Consider the following 16,446-nt stretch of genomic DNA (forward strand, 5'->3'; position numbering starts at 1 on the left):
CTCGCCACCAGATGGATGATGGTAAAAGCATCCGTTACAAGGATCTGTACGCATTGTTTGAGCACATCCTGGAGAAGACGATGCGTATGGAGCAGAGAGACTGGAGCGAGTCACCCGTGAAGGTGTGGGTCAACACGTTCAAGGTGTTCCTGGATGAATTCATGACGGAGTATAAGCCCATGGAGGGAACCATCGGCAGGGTAAGACCAGTAACATCTGGATGAATTCATTAAATGATAACAGAGAAATTCTTTCATAGGATATAACATCATAAAATTGCTAATCTTAAGGCATTACTGGTAAGAAATACAGAGAAAACAAATTTTGTCATGTTTGCTTTTTTCAGGCTCCAAAACGAGAACGCAAGAAGTCAAGGAAGAAGGAAACTGATATTGTGAGTTTGTTAGTTTCAAAGAAAAAATTACTTTCATACCATCAATCATAAAAAGCAGATATTGCAACCAGTTCTGCAAAGATTTAAAACAGGGCTTCACAAACCTGAGTGGTAAATACTAGGGGTGCAACGATACACAAAATTCACGGTTCGGTTCGATACTTTGGTGTCACGGTTCAATATTTTTTCGATACAAAAAAAATGTTCATGCCTTTTTAATTTGTCATTTATTAAACTTATAAATATATATTTTAACTCAAAAGTACAGTTTTTAAATCTAATGTTGCTGAAACAAAAGTAATTAAAAAAATAAATCTGATTGAGGAATCACTCATCTTTGGAAAAGAGAGTTTATTACAGAGAAATGGCTCTTCCCAAAATAAAAGCAATACTATACACTTCTTCTGGGCTATATTCTCAGCAGCATATTGTAGCGGGTCAGGGCTGTTCGGGGTTCTGTTTGTACAGTTATGTTTTGTTTATGTTGCCATAGTGACGGGTGACGCCCTCTCGCTGCGACGGTGTGTCCTTCCGGGGTCAGAGGGTGCCCTGTGTGTTGTTGTTGCTGTGTGGTTGCCGCGCTGAGTAGTTAGCTAGCGGCAGTGTTCTTCTGCAGATGTCAATAAACGGCTGTGCTCCCTGGCTAGCTCACGGGAAGCAAGACCAAACGACACCTCCGTCTCCTCCTTGTCTGAGCTCGCCACATTGGTGTCAGAAGTGGGATGATGGTGGCACCCCATGTTCTGACCCGAGTGACTTTTCCCCCGCCGGTCATGACCGGCCGGTGCGCCAAAAGAAGGCACCTGGACATTTGCAGGACTTTGTGTGGGGTAATGGGGTCGTCGGGGACGACTGACCCCTTAGGTGGGGGATATGTAGCGGGTCAGGGCTGTTCGGGGTTCTGTTTGTACAGTTATGTTTTGTTTATGTTGCCATAGTGACGGGTGACGCCCTCTCGCTGCGACGGTGTGTCCTTCCGGGGTCAGAGGGTGCCCTGTGTGTTGTTGTTGCTGTGTGGTTGCCGCGCTGAGTAGTTAGCTAGCGGCAGTGTTCTTCTGCAGATGTCAATAAACGGCTGTGCTCCCTGGCTAGCTCACGGGAAGCAAGACCAAACGACACCTCCGTTTCCTCCTTGTCTGAGCTCGCCACATTGGTGTCAGAAGTGGGATGATGGTGGCACCCCATGTTCTGACCCGAGTGACTTTTCCCCCGCCGGTCATGACCGGCCGGTGCGCCAAAAGAAGGCACCTGGACATTTGCAGGACTTTGTGTGGGGTAATGGGGTCGTCGGGGACGACTGACCCCTTAGGTGGGGGCTATGTAGCAGGTCAGGGCTGTTCGGGGTTCTGTTTGTACAGTTATGTTTTGTTTATGTTGCCATAGTGACGGGTGACGCCCTCTCGCTGCGACGGTGTGTCCTTCCGGGGTCAGAGGGCGCCCTGTGTGCTGCTGTTGTTGTTGCTGTGCGGTTGCCGCGCTGAGCAGTTAGCTAGCGGCAGTGTTCTTCTGCAGATGTCAATAAACGGCTGTGCTCCCTGGCTAGCTCACGGGAAGCAAGACCAACCGACACCTCTGTCTCCTCCTTGTCTGAGCTCGCCACATTGGTGTCGGAAGTGGGATGATGGTGGCACCCCATGTTCTGACCCGAGTGACTTTTCCCCGGTGCGCCAAAAGAAGGCACCTGGACATTTGCAGGACTTTGTGTGGGGTAATGGGGTCGTCGGGGACGACTGACCCCTTAGGTGTGGGCTATGTAGCGGGTCAGGGCTGTTCGGGGTTCTGTTTGTACAGTTATGTTTTGTTTATGTTGCCATAGTGACGGGTGACGCCCTCTCGATGCGACGGTGTGTCCTTCCGGGGTCAGAGGGGCGCTCTGTGTGTTGTTGTTGCTATGCGGTTGCCGCGCTGAGCAGTTAGCTAGCGGCAGTGTTCTTCTGCAGATGTCAATAAACGGCTGTGCTCCCTGGCTAGCTCACGGGAAGCAAGACCAAACGACACCTCCGTCTCCTCCTTGTCTGAGCTCGCCACAATATTAAACATATCAGGTCCCCATAAGGAGAATCATGTGCTAACGGCTGTCTAAATGACTCGGGTAAAGTTTGTAGCATGCATGCTTGTTGTTTTTGTCTGCTTCCACTTGTCTTTGCACTAGGATGATGTCGGCGTAAATGTGCAGTCATATTCGTTGTGTTCCCACTAGTCCTGTCAGCGTTAATCTCGTTGAAATGACGTTAACGCCACAACACGGCAAATCTCCGTTAACGAGCTACCCCTGCATGGGGCTAGACGGCCAACACGTTAACGAGCTAACTGCGCTAACACACTAGTTCCCACCCATGTAATTGAGCATTGCGTGGCACATCCAACATACTGTTTTACTTTAGTCCATGACGCGCTTACCTTCAGGGTCATACTTCACATGAAAACCAAAATAATTCCAAACGCCAGATCTGAATGAGGGTGGGGGAGGTTCAATTTGCCATGTTGCAAGGATAGCTTAACTTCTGTCTCGCTAGCTTGCCCTGCGCTCTTCCTTCTGGCAATGCTGTCTGTGTTGAACGCTCAGTGGATCTGTGCTCGACAGTGCAGCCTAGGCGGAGTAGTCGAACGCAGATTCACTGAGCGCTCAACACAGACAGCATCGTCAGAAGGAAAGTTGATAAAATAAATTACAAATTTTGTATTGTTCAATACATATGCGTACCGAACCGAAAGCACTGTATCGAACGGTTCAATATCGATATGAGTATCGTTGCACCCCTAGTAGATACAGACATCTTTTATATGCAGTCTCTGCTTCATATGTCAACTGAGCTGACTGGCAGGTCTGCTGCCCCCTGCAGGTGGAGGAACACAACGGCCACATTTTCAAGTCCACTCAGTACAGCATCCCCACCTACTGCGAGTACTGCTCCTCCCTCATCTGGATGATGGATCGAGCCTGTGTCTGCAAACGTAAGCACTACACACAGAACACATCTGTCCAAAACACACATTTAGGAACTGAAGTCAAAGCTCCAGTTTACCCTGCCCAGGACAGGTCACCAGGATACCACCCTGGAGACAGGCCTGGGGTAGGGACTCGAGAGCGAGCCTCTGTGGCTCAGCTATGCTTAGTTAAAAAAAGCTCCTTGGGTCCGCCCTCATGTGGAGGGCACAGGAGGTGCTGTAGGATTTTTTTGTTCCAGCTTTCAAAACTACTTTGTGGTTGTCATTGGGGAAAAAAGGTTAACTAACCAGACACCCTTCAGCATGGTGGGGGTACAGTGTTTTAGCTTCCAAAAATAAAAATGAAGACCAAATAACGAAGGAAGTGTTGCCATGTGTCAGTGCCAAATTATCCTTATTAGAGCCTTATGTTTATTAGAGCAATGTCACAAAGTGTGGCTCACAAGACTGTTGAATTCTCAGTTTGTTAGTTGGCCTCGAGGAGATAAAACATCACATCTAAATTATCTACAGTCCATCCACCCATATACACATCCATCCACCTTTTTTGTGATGCTTATCTGGGTAAAGGTTGCAGGGGCATCAGTCTAAGAAGAGGTACCCAGGCCTCCTTCCACCCATCCACCTTCTCCAGCTCTTCTCAGGGAATGCTAAGACGTACTTGAGCTGGCCGAGAGACATAACCTCTCCAGCATGTCCTGTGTCTACCCTGATTGTTCTCCCAGTGCGCAGGAGTCATCCTTATCAGATACCCAAACACCTCAATGTGAAGGAGCAGCAGCTCCAGTAGAGAGCGGGGTCCACCCTAGACAGGTCGCCAGTTTATTGCAGGGCTAAAGCAGAGGCAGACAGCCATTCACACATATGGCATATTTATCATCACCAGCTAACCTGACACGTATATCTTTGGACTGTTGATGGAAATCCAGGGAGAGCTCATGCAGACTCATGGAGAAAGCAGGACATAGTGGATAGTGAGTGGGTAGATTTGAACACAGGACCTGCTTGCTTGGAGGCAACAGTGCTAACCACTGCACAATGTTTCTGGTCTTAAAGTGAAATATAAACAGGTGCAGCAGGCATTTTTATCTTTAAAACTGCAGGGATAAGAGCTACGTGCATAACGTCTGTTATCTTAATGCAAAATCATAGTGAGGTGACACTTTTCAGCACTGTTGCTTTAGTTTTTCTGTCAGTAACTGTCAGCTGTCCGCTGGTCAGTTTAAAATCAAGCATTAAGCTGTCTGCCCAGGATCTTTCTCTCTCTCTCTCTCACACTCACACACACACACACACACACTAGGGCTGGGCCATATTATACCGTTCACGGTAATACCGGTATAATGTTAGGCAACGATAGGAAAATGAAATATCGCGATAGAATGGGAGTAAAACGCGCATGCGCAGTGCCTTTGTTTTCATACGCACATGGCCGATTGTTGAGTGAAACAGATGAACCAGAATTGGTTTGTAAAAATGGTGCAACTTCCGTGATGTGGAACTGGTTTGGTGTTTGTCCGTCAGATACACAACAAAGCACATTTTTTTGCAGAACATGCAAGCGGCCGTTCTAAGATGCTCTTAAATCTGGGAGTAATCTGGGTCCTAAACTCCGTATGCTTCAGGTCAAACAACACTGCAGCATCACTTAGAGTTAAAAACTGTCTAAATTCTTTCATCTTTAATAAAACGATCATCATTGCTGCTTTACCAGGTGTAACTATAAAGTTTAACTTCCAGGCATCCATGAAAACAAAAGTTATTACATTTAACGGAGTTAGAAGTTAGCAGGAAGCTAGCGGAAGTTAGCTCGCTAGTTTCGCTAGTTACCTAAGCATGATATTGCATGTTCTGACTGAGAGATTTCTGAAAAAATTCAAACGTACAGCTCTGCTATCACTTCCACCATAAATGAAGACAGGAAACTAAACAGCAGTGACGTTTGTAGGGTTACTGAAGTTTGGCTAGCTGGTATATAATGATGTGCTACGTGATCGCTAGCGACACAGCTATGTTAGCATAACATAAACAGTGAAGCTGGAGGACGAACACTAACACTTTTCCACTTATAAAAGTTAACGTGAAGGTTCTTCATGGTTAGAGACAAATGCAATCGCATGGCAGGATGCTGTAAACGGACCAAACTTCAGTCAGGAGAACAACTGAGATAATCCATCCACAATACGAGGTTAGTCATTAATATACTGCAACAACATGGGAATAGAGCAGCTGCCAGAGAATTCAACATTAATGAATCAATGGTACAGAAGTGGAGGAAGCAAGAAGAATGAGTTTAATAAAGTTTGATTTATCTGACTGCTTTGTTTCGCTTAATGTGCCTTATAATCCCGTGCACCTTATGGTCCGAAAAATGCGTACTGCACACTGCAGTTTAATGTTGCAAAGCACCTCTTTTTGACTTCAGTGGATATTATACATGGTTATGCTCAGGATATGTCAGCCCATTTCTACTGGAAATGCCTTTTGGTTAAACTTTCAGCAAGGAATTTGCATTTGCACTGTTACATTTTTATAAAGCTTTAATGTACATAAAAACCAGCTTCTTGTTTAAGTGAAAATAAATGGAAGGTTGTCTTTTTGCGCTAGTAATGTTGTGGAGTTGTATTTTGTCTCGCATCAATTATATTGTCGGTTATATCGTTATCGCAAATTTTCAAATATATATCGTGATAAATATTTTTGGCCATATCGCCCTGCTCTAACACACACACACACACACACACATATATATAAAAATACACACCAGCCGCAGATCCTAATGTTCTCCTAACTCACTTACCACACCACTCACACTCAAAACTGTGTAGTTTTTCTTTCCACTCACATGGCAGTCCTTACACACACACACATACGCAAAAAACTAACACACTTTCCCTGCGTGCCTGAGTGTCTGCAGAATTCGATTAAACCTCCCTCTCCTTTCATGAGTCCGTCTTTGATCTAGTTACAGAGCTCCATCTGCACTCTCTGAGAGCAGACATCCCATCCCGGCTCTCTGCCGCCTCCACGCTTGCCCTAGCCTTTGAGGTGGTAAATGTCTACAGCACCGACTGCCGCTGTCGTGACTGTGAGGAGTTTGTAGAAATGCCTCCCGTCTGATTGTCGTTTGTTTTGTCTACAGTGTGTCGCTACGCCTGCCACAGGAAGTGCTGTTCCAAAATGACCACGAAGTGCAGCAAGAAGGTAGGTGGAGTTCCTTTTTTTATGTGACACTTGTTTTAAGATGACACGGGTTCTCTCCGCCGTTCAAAATATGTAGCCAACAATCGAAATCACAGCGCAGTATAATCATTAGCTAAAATAATCACCTTTTGCCCTTTTGGTTTATTTTGTGGTTTGATGTCGTCTGAATGTGTTACAGTATGACTAAAGGAGTTTGTATCAAGTTTTTCTCCATTAATCCTACTGAAAGAATTTTAGCCCTGAAAGAAAGGAAGTCATAATAAATAAAAAGTCCCGTGCGTCATCAGTACACACAGATGTTTACCAGCTTTAGGTAGATATTACTGTATAATGCAGATGGGAGTTTACGTTTACGTCATCCTTCATCATCGAGCTGTAACGGTCACTGGTCTGTGCAGCCTGCCAGTGGTTCAGTTTAATGTGCAGCATTATTTACGTTTGCAAACAAGTACGACCCGGAGCTGTCGTCACGGCAGTTCGGCGTGGAGTTGTCGCGTCTGACCAGCGAGGAGCGCACCGTACCCCAGCTGGTGGAGAAGCTCATCAACTACATCGAGATGCACGGCCTCTACACAGAGGGCATCTACAGGAAGTCGGGCTCCACCAATAAGATCAAAGAACTCCGACAGGGGCTGGACACGGGTGAGGCTGACTCACAGATCAATGAGACACACATTCCAAATACATATTACAGGATTCCTGCCGGGGCGTTTAAAAGTGTGAAACAAGTCTGAAAGTCAAATTGAGAAAATAAAGATCCTAAAAAGTACGTGTCGCCATCCTAATGAGCTGGTTTTATGGGTGAAAATGTGTACTGTCATAAAAATGTGGTTTAGTTGGTGACTAATTATCACTAATTACAAAGTACAGCTGAGACAGATGGCACTGTTATGGAAAAAAAGGAATTTTTAATGAGGACTAAAAGCTAAAATAAACTTGAATCCTGCCAGTTTTCGTGGCCGTTTATTAAATGATTTTTAAACTACATGTATGAACTACTGCATCATTTGGACCAAAGATCAAAGAGAAACCATGTTAACTTGTCTGAAATCATGCTCTTTCAGATGTCAGCAGCGTGAATCTGGATGACTACAATATCCACGTTATTGCCAGTGTGCTCAAACAGTGGCTCCGTGACCTGCCAAGCCCTCTCATGACCTTTGAACTCTACGAGGAGTTCCTGAGAGCCATGGGTAAACTCATGCTTATGCTCTTTACCGTCTGTTTGCTGGTTTTCAGCCCAGGACCGAGTTAGCTTGAAAAAATGCGTTTGCCTGAACTCTGTGGTGTTTTTCTGCCTTTTCAGGTCAGCCAGACAAGCGGGAGGTGATCAACGGAGTGTATTCTGTGATCGACCAGCTCAGCAGGACACACCTCAGCACACTGGAGCGCCTCATCTTCCATCTGGTCAGGTGAGTGATGACTTGAATCAATATGACCAGGCAAACAGCTTGTGCCTGGAAAAAAGGGTTTTATAATAAGATCTGAATCATGTTTTTGAGCATCAGGTCGAAGCTGCAGAGGTTTCAGGGCCTATTATATATATTATTATTTTCACTAGTCGTCAGACACACTGGATTAGAGCTGTGTTCAGTGGGAATTGCACATCAGGATTAAAAGTATTATGCTGTTACAGGATTGCCCTGCAGGAGGAGACAAACAGGATGTCAGCCAACGCCCTCGCCATCGTGTTTGCTCCCTGCATCCTTCGCTGCCCCGACAGCATTGACCCACTGCAGAGCGTCCAAGACATCAGCAAGACCACAGCGTATGTTCACAAACTGACCCTGCAATTTTACAGTCATTATTCATTAAATGCCAGAAACCTGGTATACTGCTGTAATTACAGCTTAATAACATCTAAATGTAACTGCATCTTTGGGCTGATGTCAACAAAAAAAACTTCAGCCTCTTACATTTTGAAAAGGGGGTTTTCAAGAAAAACAAACATCTCCTTATCCAAGTGTGTCCAAGCCTATCATAGGGTACCAGAGCATCTCTGCTCTGTTTGCTTCCAATTTAAATGGCTCTCTGGTCCGCAGGTGTGTGGAGCTGATCATCAACGAGCAGATGAGCAAGTACAAGGCTCGTCTGAAGGACATCAGCAGTCTGGAGTTTGCAGAGAACAAAGCCAAGAGCAGGCTGACCCACATCAGGAGGTCCATGGTAAGATCAAAGTGCAGTAGGTGTTAGCATAGAGGCTGAGGTTGTCATTGAGCGAAAGTTTTTTATTTTTTATTTACTCCTTCCTCTCACTCCTCATCAAAATGGATCCGTTTTCAGCTCCACGAGCAGCTGGCATGGTTGTCGCCATGGCAGGAGTTCATTCCTGTGTGTTTCTTTACATGTGTCATCAACACTTTTTGCTGTGTTTTTCTTACACATGCAAAAAGGTGACCCAAAAAAAGCATTTGAAGGGGATGGACACTTGTGTGAATCATTCATTTGTGAATTATTCTGCTGTAATAATACCTCACAGGAGTTTAATTCTTTACGTCAAAGGTCTCTTTGGGACACATAAGATCATTTATACCAGGGAAACAATAACCTCAGAAGAAAAGTGTAAAGTTCTCAAAAGCACCCTAGTGGACTGACGTACTTTCCAACTGCGTAGTTTTAGTAAATGGTGATGATGCAGCCACTATTCATGCAAGTAATCGGCAAGAAACTGAGATAAGAGGTTCATTTAGGCAAAAAAAGCTACAAAAGATTCAAAATTGGAGAAATTGAAAATTTCAGCAGGAAGCAGCTCATGCCTAAATACAGTATGTAACATTATACAGTATACCTTCTATTACATGATTTCACCCAGGAATGCAATTATTGTACTCCCTAAGGAGCATCCTGCTGTGTAATCTGTCTTTCTGGAAAGCATTATTCGGGAAGATGAGCTAACTTGTGCTTCACAGGACAACCAAATTCCTCCAGCATCCACATGGATCCACACTTTCCAAATAAGAGTGTTTTTTAATGATTTGCAGGTTCAGAGCTATCTCGCCTGGATTTGTTCTTATAGGTAGAGCATGTGTAAAGTGCCACACGTCCATGGTTGTTGTTTTCTGGGCCAGATCTGGTCAGCCAGTCACAGTAGACCCTAGTTCCCAACTTCCCACAGCAGACCCTTGTTGGGCTCTTACATAGTTTTTGCTGTCATAAAACTGCAATGCACCAAGGACAAAAAACAAAAGCAAAGACACATTAACTGGTGAGAGAAACAGAAATGTCTGAGTTTTATCTTTGTTGAAAAGTGAAATGTGAAAAGTCGTCTTTTGAGGCTGTTACAAAGACTTGCATTCAGCCTAGTATGAATCATGAATTCACGTTTGCCCACTTAGGAATTTCCTGTTAATTAACTTTTTAATCGAACCTCAGCATTGTTCAGTTGCCTATCAATTCCTCCCTCGGCGTCTTTTTACACTGGGTATTTTCTGGTTGGGAAGATTTCTTCAGATCTTTCTCTTTCTAACCAACTGTAGCTCATTTTAATCTGGAAACCTCTTTTGACCTGTAAAATAACCAGATCCATACTAAAATGATAACCTTCACCGCTCCTTAATCCTAACCTGTCCTTCCTCCTTTCCTCCCCCACACCCTCCTTCCAGAAACCCGTACTAATTGCCGTTAGGTTTATGAGCATTACCCGCACTACCACCCCGGTATGTATGCCCCTCCCACAACATGTACCCGCCCACCACCAGTCCTGTCCTGTCCATCAGTCTCTTAATTCCGTCCACTCATGCCGTCTGTAACACCACTCATCTCATATACCTGTAAGCTACTTCTATGTCAGGTGTCTGACTCTTTGTTTGTGTTGCTGTTTTGTTATCAGTGGGTTGGCTAACATGCAGCGCAGCAAATCATACAACACCAGAAGTCTTTCAGCTGGCATTGTTATATCGTTTATTATAGCAACGTGGCCTCTGGCAGCCAGGTCGGGTGTTTGTATTAAATAATTAACATTGCTGGTAATCATTTTCTCACAGTTTCAGTTGTAATTTGAAATAATGTATGTAATGTATGTCTTCTGTTTAGCAACTGATTATTGATTATATTGATGATAATCAGAAGTATAGGAAGGTGGAGAGGGTCTGTAAGCACAACTGTACTCAAATAAAAACATTAGCTCGTTTATTTATTGTATTAATATTAAGTATTATTACGTTTAATATTAGCTATAAGTTATTGCTTCAATTCTTTTTAAATATACTGGTTTGTCGTCATCATTAGCAGTATATCAAAAGAGGCCGACTTCAACATCATAAAACTGTATAAAAGAGATGGATGTAGCCATTGATGAACTATTTTAAATCAGGATTTTTTTTATTGGCCAGCAGGGGGCAGCTCGTCTGGTTGCCATAAGAAATCAGACTGTAGAAGTCAATGGGGAAAAACGACCTTTTTGCTACAGTCATTTATGACCTCAGTAAACATTTTCTTCATACCCTTCATAAAGCCTGGTGTTCATCTTAGACTACAAGAGACGGCAAAGCAGCTTGTGCTTTAGCTAATGGCTGCTTTATGTTCACAGCAGTCCACAGCTACATGAGGATACGGTGTCCGTAGTTTCTCTGTCTCTGGTTTCAAAAAGCCTCGACAACAGCAGATGAAATGTTCAAATTGACGCTTTAAATCAATGGCTGCTACAGTCTAAAGTTGACTTTACAGTCAAGCAAAAGTTGAACAACTGACCTTTAAGTCAAATAAGCCACAGCATTTTAAACACAAAACAGTGTTTATGTGCAGTGTAGCCTCTCCAAGCATTGTTGTTTGTATAAACTGTATTTATACACTACATTGTTTCTCAGATAATGTACTGTAGCTTTGTTGTTTGTGTAGATTTAATTATTAATATAAACATAAATAGTGATGTTCTGTGAAGTCTGGAGGGAGGCAAAGTAAGCCATTATCTTGACTAGTACATAGTAAGCATATATATATATATATATATATATATATATTAGCTACATCCAGATGTTCCATAGGAGACATCTTCTCACATTAAAAGACTTTGTGCCGTGTTCACACTTGACGTTTAACATTTCCAAAAACAAACTGCACTATAAATAAACCCTGAAAATAGAAAGCATATGCTTTCGGCTACGAAAGCATTGAGGCTAACTTAATAACATCAACTATTTCAGGTTAGCAGAGCTGCATCATAAGCAGTAGTGTGCATTTCTACAGCTTCACGGCTGCCGTCACTGTTCTTTAATCACTGCTGAATGTTTATGCTTCTCTCAAAAAAGGCAGCTCACTAACTGTAGCCCCACTGATCGCTCTTTGCTTTCTGTTTCTGTTTTACAATGTACAGCCTAACACAGCTAAAGTTAAGGTAATGCCAACCTGTGTGTGTGTGTGTATGAAGTGATTGTGTGTAACTGTTCGTAGTGATTATCACCTGACCTCATAGTCTTTCTTTTTAGCAGTGATGTGGTGAACTGTGCTCAGTCTATCTAGTCAGTATGTGGTCAGAGCATCCACCTACACCTGTAGCGGCTTAGCTTTGTGTGCTTCATCACTGTCTCTCCCTGAACATTCTGGTCACTTTGGACTTCCGCTAACACACTGTCTCTATAAGTGTGTGTGTGTGTGTGTGTGTGTACTTGCAGAGCAAAAGCCGTGTTTGGCAAAGCACCACCCACACGACCTCACCTCCTCTCAGCCCCAGAGCGCCCTCTGGGGTTGATGGAGAAACTGCCGTAGGAGGAGGAGGAGTGGAGGACGCAGCAGAGGCCGTGCTCAATGACCAGCAGGAGCTGGCGATGCAGCAGGAGGAGCGAATCCTCGCAGAGCAGATTGAGAGTCTGCAGAAAGAAAAGTATGCCGTTTCTGTGGTCATACTGTTACATTTAAGTTGTGCATTCCTGTTACACATGTTACATATTTAAAGTCAGACAACAGTGCAGGCTTTAAAACCACCTAAAAACTAATGTAACTAATGTCACCTGGAAACTCAGAGCAAACATAAAATTTATTTTTGTTCTGTCTTGTAGCTGCCGTGTGCTTCTATGTGGATGGCTTTGGGTCAGTTGCATACAGTAATAAATATCCCAAAACTTAAAATATGACCTTTAATGTGTCTGTCAACAGGGAGGAGCTGACCTATGAAATGTTGATCCTGGAGCCGCGAGCATCCGATGATGAAACTCCTGAATCTGAAGCCTCCATCGGTACAGCAGACAGCTCAGAGAATATCACCATGGATACGGAGGGAGCCACCTCTGACCCCTCTGGTGCGTGTCAGTGTTTGTGTTCATGTTTCAGTCCCTGCTTACTGTGACTAACTGCAGGTAACGATGTAATCCAAAGATCCTATATAAATGCTGCCAACTCACACTCTCACTCAACCTTCATCATCCTTATATTCGTTTAAGGTAATGGCTTAATGGCTCCAGGTAAAGTCAGCTAATCATATTCTATTTATGTCTAATAAAGGATAACCATGTGAAATTGTCTACATGAAAGTAAATTTTCCTAATTTTGTAATTCAATTAGTTGCTTTTTGTGTAATAAATAATAATAATAACTCTCTCTTATCACTGCCATCTTTGTGTGTTCTTCTTCACAGATCGCGGCACAATCCGATCCAGAAAGTCAGAGGCGAAGAGCAGGCGAGCTCTGCGACGCCAGCCCGACTCCCAGGATTCAGCAGACTCCACTTCCACCGTCTCCTCCTATCACCCTTCCTCCTCTCTCTCCTCCAACGCGTCTGGTTCTCCTTCCCCTCACTACAGGTTCCGTTCCTCCTCCTCCGGGCCCTTACTCACCTCCTGCAGCCTGGGGACCCCTTTGGCTGAGGCAGAGGGGGGCCAAAGTACCGGGAAAACGCGGCACAGGCTCAGGCTGAGCCGCAGCTCGCCACGGGAGCCCTCGGGAAGCCATCGGAGGGAGTCGGACTTCGGCTCGGGGCCGCAGCAGCTGGTTCTGTACGGCAACAACGAGTTCATGGTTTGACCCCGAAACGACCATTCACGGGAGGCTGAGTGAGAACGGGAGGAAGACGAGTTTAGGGCAGAATGAGGCTGGTCATGGGGCAAGGTTTACGCCAAGAGTCGCCTGTTGCCCCTCCTTGGTGCCCAGCCTTACCTCCTCCCTTGGTCCAGTCAAAGCAGGAAGGCGATTCTGACAGAGAGGGACAAAAACAGCAGCTGGTCACTGAAGGATGACTGACGACTAATGTGAAATCTGGAGAGAAGCAAAAAGACAAGTTTAACTGTGTTCGCTGATCCTCTGATCTGAACCGTTTGACCCCTGCTGGAGCCCCAGGGGTCAGTCAGAGGAGAGGGAGGGGTGGGGGAAGAGGAACGGAAGGACGGGTGGCGAGACACAGGACACCACACCCACACCTGCAAAGCCAAACCTTTCAGAGCCTCGTCTTTATTTTTTAGCATGCGGGCAGATGGTGAAAGCCCCCCAAAAGAAATGTAGCCATACTGACCGAACTGGCGGACAACCAACTTGTCTGTAACCAGCACCAAGCTAAGTCTGCTTTTCTCGTTTACACAGGACACACCAGCCAAGAGGCTGCATGCTTCTCCATCACAATTTTTCTTCAGTTTGAAGGAACTGTCTCTTACAGCTGTATGTTAATTATTATTATTATTGTTATTATTATATTAAAGAGGAGGAAAAAAGGTGTACATAAAGAGACAGTCCAGTGCTGCTGCTGGGTTGCTCATCGGTGATCAGTCTCTACGGCCTGTTTTGCAAATATAAGTATCTGAAATTCAGGTTCCACTTTTGTTTCTGTGTCGGTTCTCCTCTGTTTACTGCTGGCTTCTCTCTTTTTTAATATTACACAATGAACAGAGAGCACTTTGGTTGCACTCTTGAGTCGTAAAAGAATTTGGAAAAAAAAATGAAAGAAAAAAAAGCCACCAACCTGCGGTTGTAGCGCAGAGCGTCGGGTGTCACGCGAACTTGACCTGCAGTATGAGATGTCAGTCAGCCATACGTGTTTTGTTCTGTCTTTCTTTGCCCGCAGCCTTTTATTACCCCCCACCCCCACATTTCAGAAACATCAGTGTTACTGCGTCAGAACTTGAATTTTTTCTCTTTTAATATATATTATTGCTGTATTATAGTGTACATGTTGGTATTGCTGTCAATAGTTTTTGTTCAGATGAAAGCCATCGTTTTGTTTTTTCTTTCCGATCTTTATTATTTGTTGGAGTGAGTGAACGAGTGAATGATCCCTTCCATTTTTATCAGCTCCCACTTTGTGCATGTTTAGCCTCTCCTCCGTAAATATGCTTAATGGAAGGACTGAAAAGAAGAAGCAGCTCTACATCCGTCGTGTGACACTAAAACTAACTGATGTGAGCTTACAAGGGTTAGTCTGAGCTTTACTGCACCTGTGGGGAAACACTTGCACTCATCATGCACTCAAACCGTCCGCGATGTCCTCTGAGCCATGCCTGTTCTTCTTCTTCACCAGTACAGTAGCTCCTCTTCTCTCCCGGCTCTGGCTGTGATAAGTAGCATTTAATCTGCCTGTTAACCTGTCAACAAAAAAAAACTAGTAGCAACTAACTCAAACCGTCCGTGTGTTTCTGCATATTCTTTCTCTCTTTCCTGTCTCTGTCCATAAAGTATCCAAACAGTATCCGTGTGATGTTGAGATTCTTCTCAGTAGCTAAACAGCGATCATGTCTCCGTGATAAAGCTGCGATCTCTCTTTGCTTGCCGCGTCTCTGGAGGAACTTTAAAAGCTGGAAGTCTCAGTGATGATTTAGTGTGTGTTTTTTGGTTTTTTTTAGTATCACTTTGAACCATTTAGACATTAAAAAAAAACCTGTTTTCGGAGTTGAGCTGAAAGGGCATGGCTGATTCTGGTCAAATGTCTTTTAGCTGATATTTGATGGGATGATGTTTGTTGTGTATGTCTAAGCTGTCCATGTGGAGAAAAAAGAAGAAAAAAAAGGAAAAAGTGAATGTACCTATCACTGGAAGGCATGCTCTGCTTTCTTTGGTTGTTTTTTGGTTTTGTTCCTCTTTTATACACAGTGTATGTGCTATTTATGATCATGCTTTTGGGATGTACATTGATTTAAAAAGAATCTGTTATAAAAAGGTGTTATAAAAGGATATATTATCCTGTGTACGGTTCATTATCTACTATTACTCATGGCGACATTTTAGCAGGCCATACTCAGTCACTCATTTTTTGTGCTATAAAGCAAAAAGCAAAAAAACAAAACAAAAAAAAAGCCTTGTGTCTGTCTGCGCCACTCTGGACACAGTTATCACAGTATGTATGTATAAGGTGCGATTTGTGTTACATTTCCTCTTTTTTTTAATGATATAAACATGTCTATGGTTGTAAGAAGAAAAAAAAGACTTTATGAGGGAAAATCCATCTGCTTATTAAAAAAGCAAAATTGCAGCCAAGCACGAGTGAGTTGAGTCATCTTTTGAACCTGACTTCACGAACCAAAAGAAGCTCACACAATCATTCACTCGGTCAACACCAACAAAGATCCAACCTGAAATAAAATCACAAGAGACGTCTTCGCTTGTGCAGAGCCCACCTGCAGTACCACCACCCACCACTAGTGGGAACTGTCCCACAGTTTGAGAACCTAAGAGGAACGTATAAATCTTTAAAATAAACATTTGTTGTTAAGGAAGCATATTAATTCATTGAGCTAGAGGGCTTTCATCTACTCCAGATATTTATGAATTGTCATTTATGTTCTGTGACGCGCAAGGGCGTAGATTTGGTTTTGGCATTGGTGGGGACGGATGATTCAACCACTGAACTCTGCCCTGTTTCTTTTTCTTTTTGTTTTTGTTTTGCTTCTTAATAAAAAGAGGAGAAATATACTTGCCTACATATACTATTCTACGTGCTTTTAAACCATTTAAAATCACAATTCATAGTTTTATATGTGAATTAT

General features: G+C 43.7%; 1 protein-coding gene across 1 annotated transcript in view; it reads left to right on the forward strand.

Annotated features, from left to right (window-relative positions):
* Positions 1-15,464, forward strand: part of LOC146628255 (unconventional myosin-IXAb-like) — a 160,287-nt gene extending 144,823 nt beyond the window's left edge. The window contains exons 32-43 of the mRNA XM_085359437.1: positions 12-200; positions 347-394; positions 3,238-3,349; positions 6,486-6,547; positions 6,997-7,189; positions 7,612-7,740; positions 7,854-7,959; positions 8,184-8,315; positions 8,590-8,713; positions 12,157-12,365; positions 12,638-12,780; positions 13,116-15,464. Coding sequence (XP_085215563.1) covers positions 12-200; positions 347-394; positions 3,238-3,349; positions 6,486-6,547; positions 6,997-7,189; positions 7,612-7,740; positions 7,854-7,959; positions 8,184-8,315; positions 8,590-8,713; positions 12,157-12,365; positions 12,638-12,780; positions 13,116-13,501 — 1,833 coding nt within the window. The 3' untranslated portion in view covers positions 13,502-15,464. The remainder of the gene's footprint in view (positions 1-11; positions 201-346; positions 395-3,237; positions 3,350-6,485; positions 6,548-6,996; positions 7,190-7,611; positions 7,741-7,853; positions 7,960-8,183; positions 8,316-8,589; positions 8,714-12,156; positions 12,366-12,637; positions 12,781-13,115) is intronic.
* Positions 15,465-16,446: the final 982 nt, after the last annotated feature.

This window comes from Diplotaxodon limnothrissa, linkage group LG7, assembly GCF_057381915.1.
Source record: "Diplotaxodon limnothrissa isolate DT_005_m linkage group LG7, D_limnothrissa_male_GT1.1, whole genome shotgun sequence".
NCBI lineage: Eukaryota > Metazoa > Chordata > Actinopteri > Cichliformes > Cichlidae > Diplotaxodon > Diplotaxodon limnothrissa.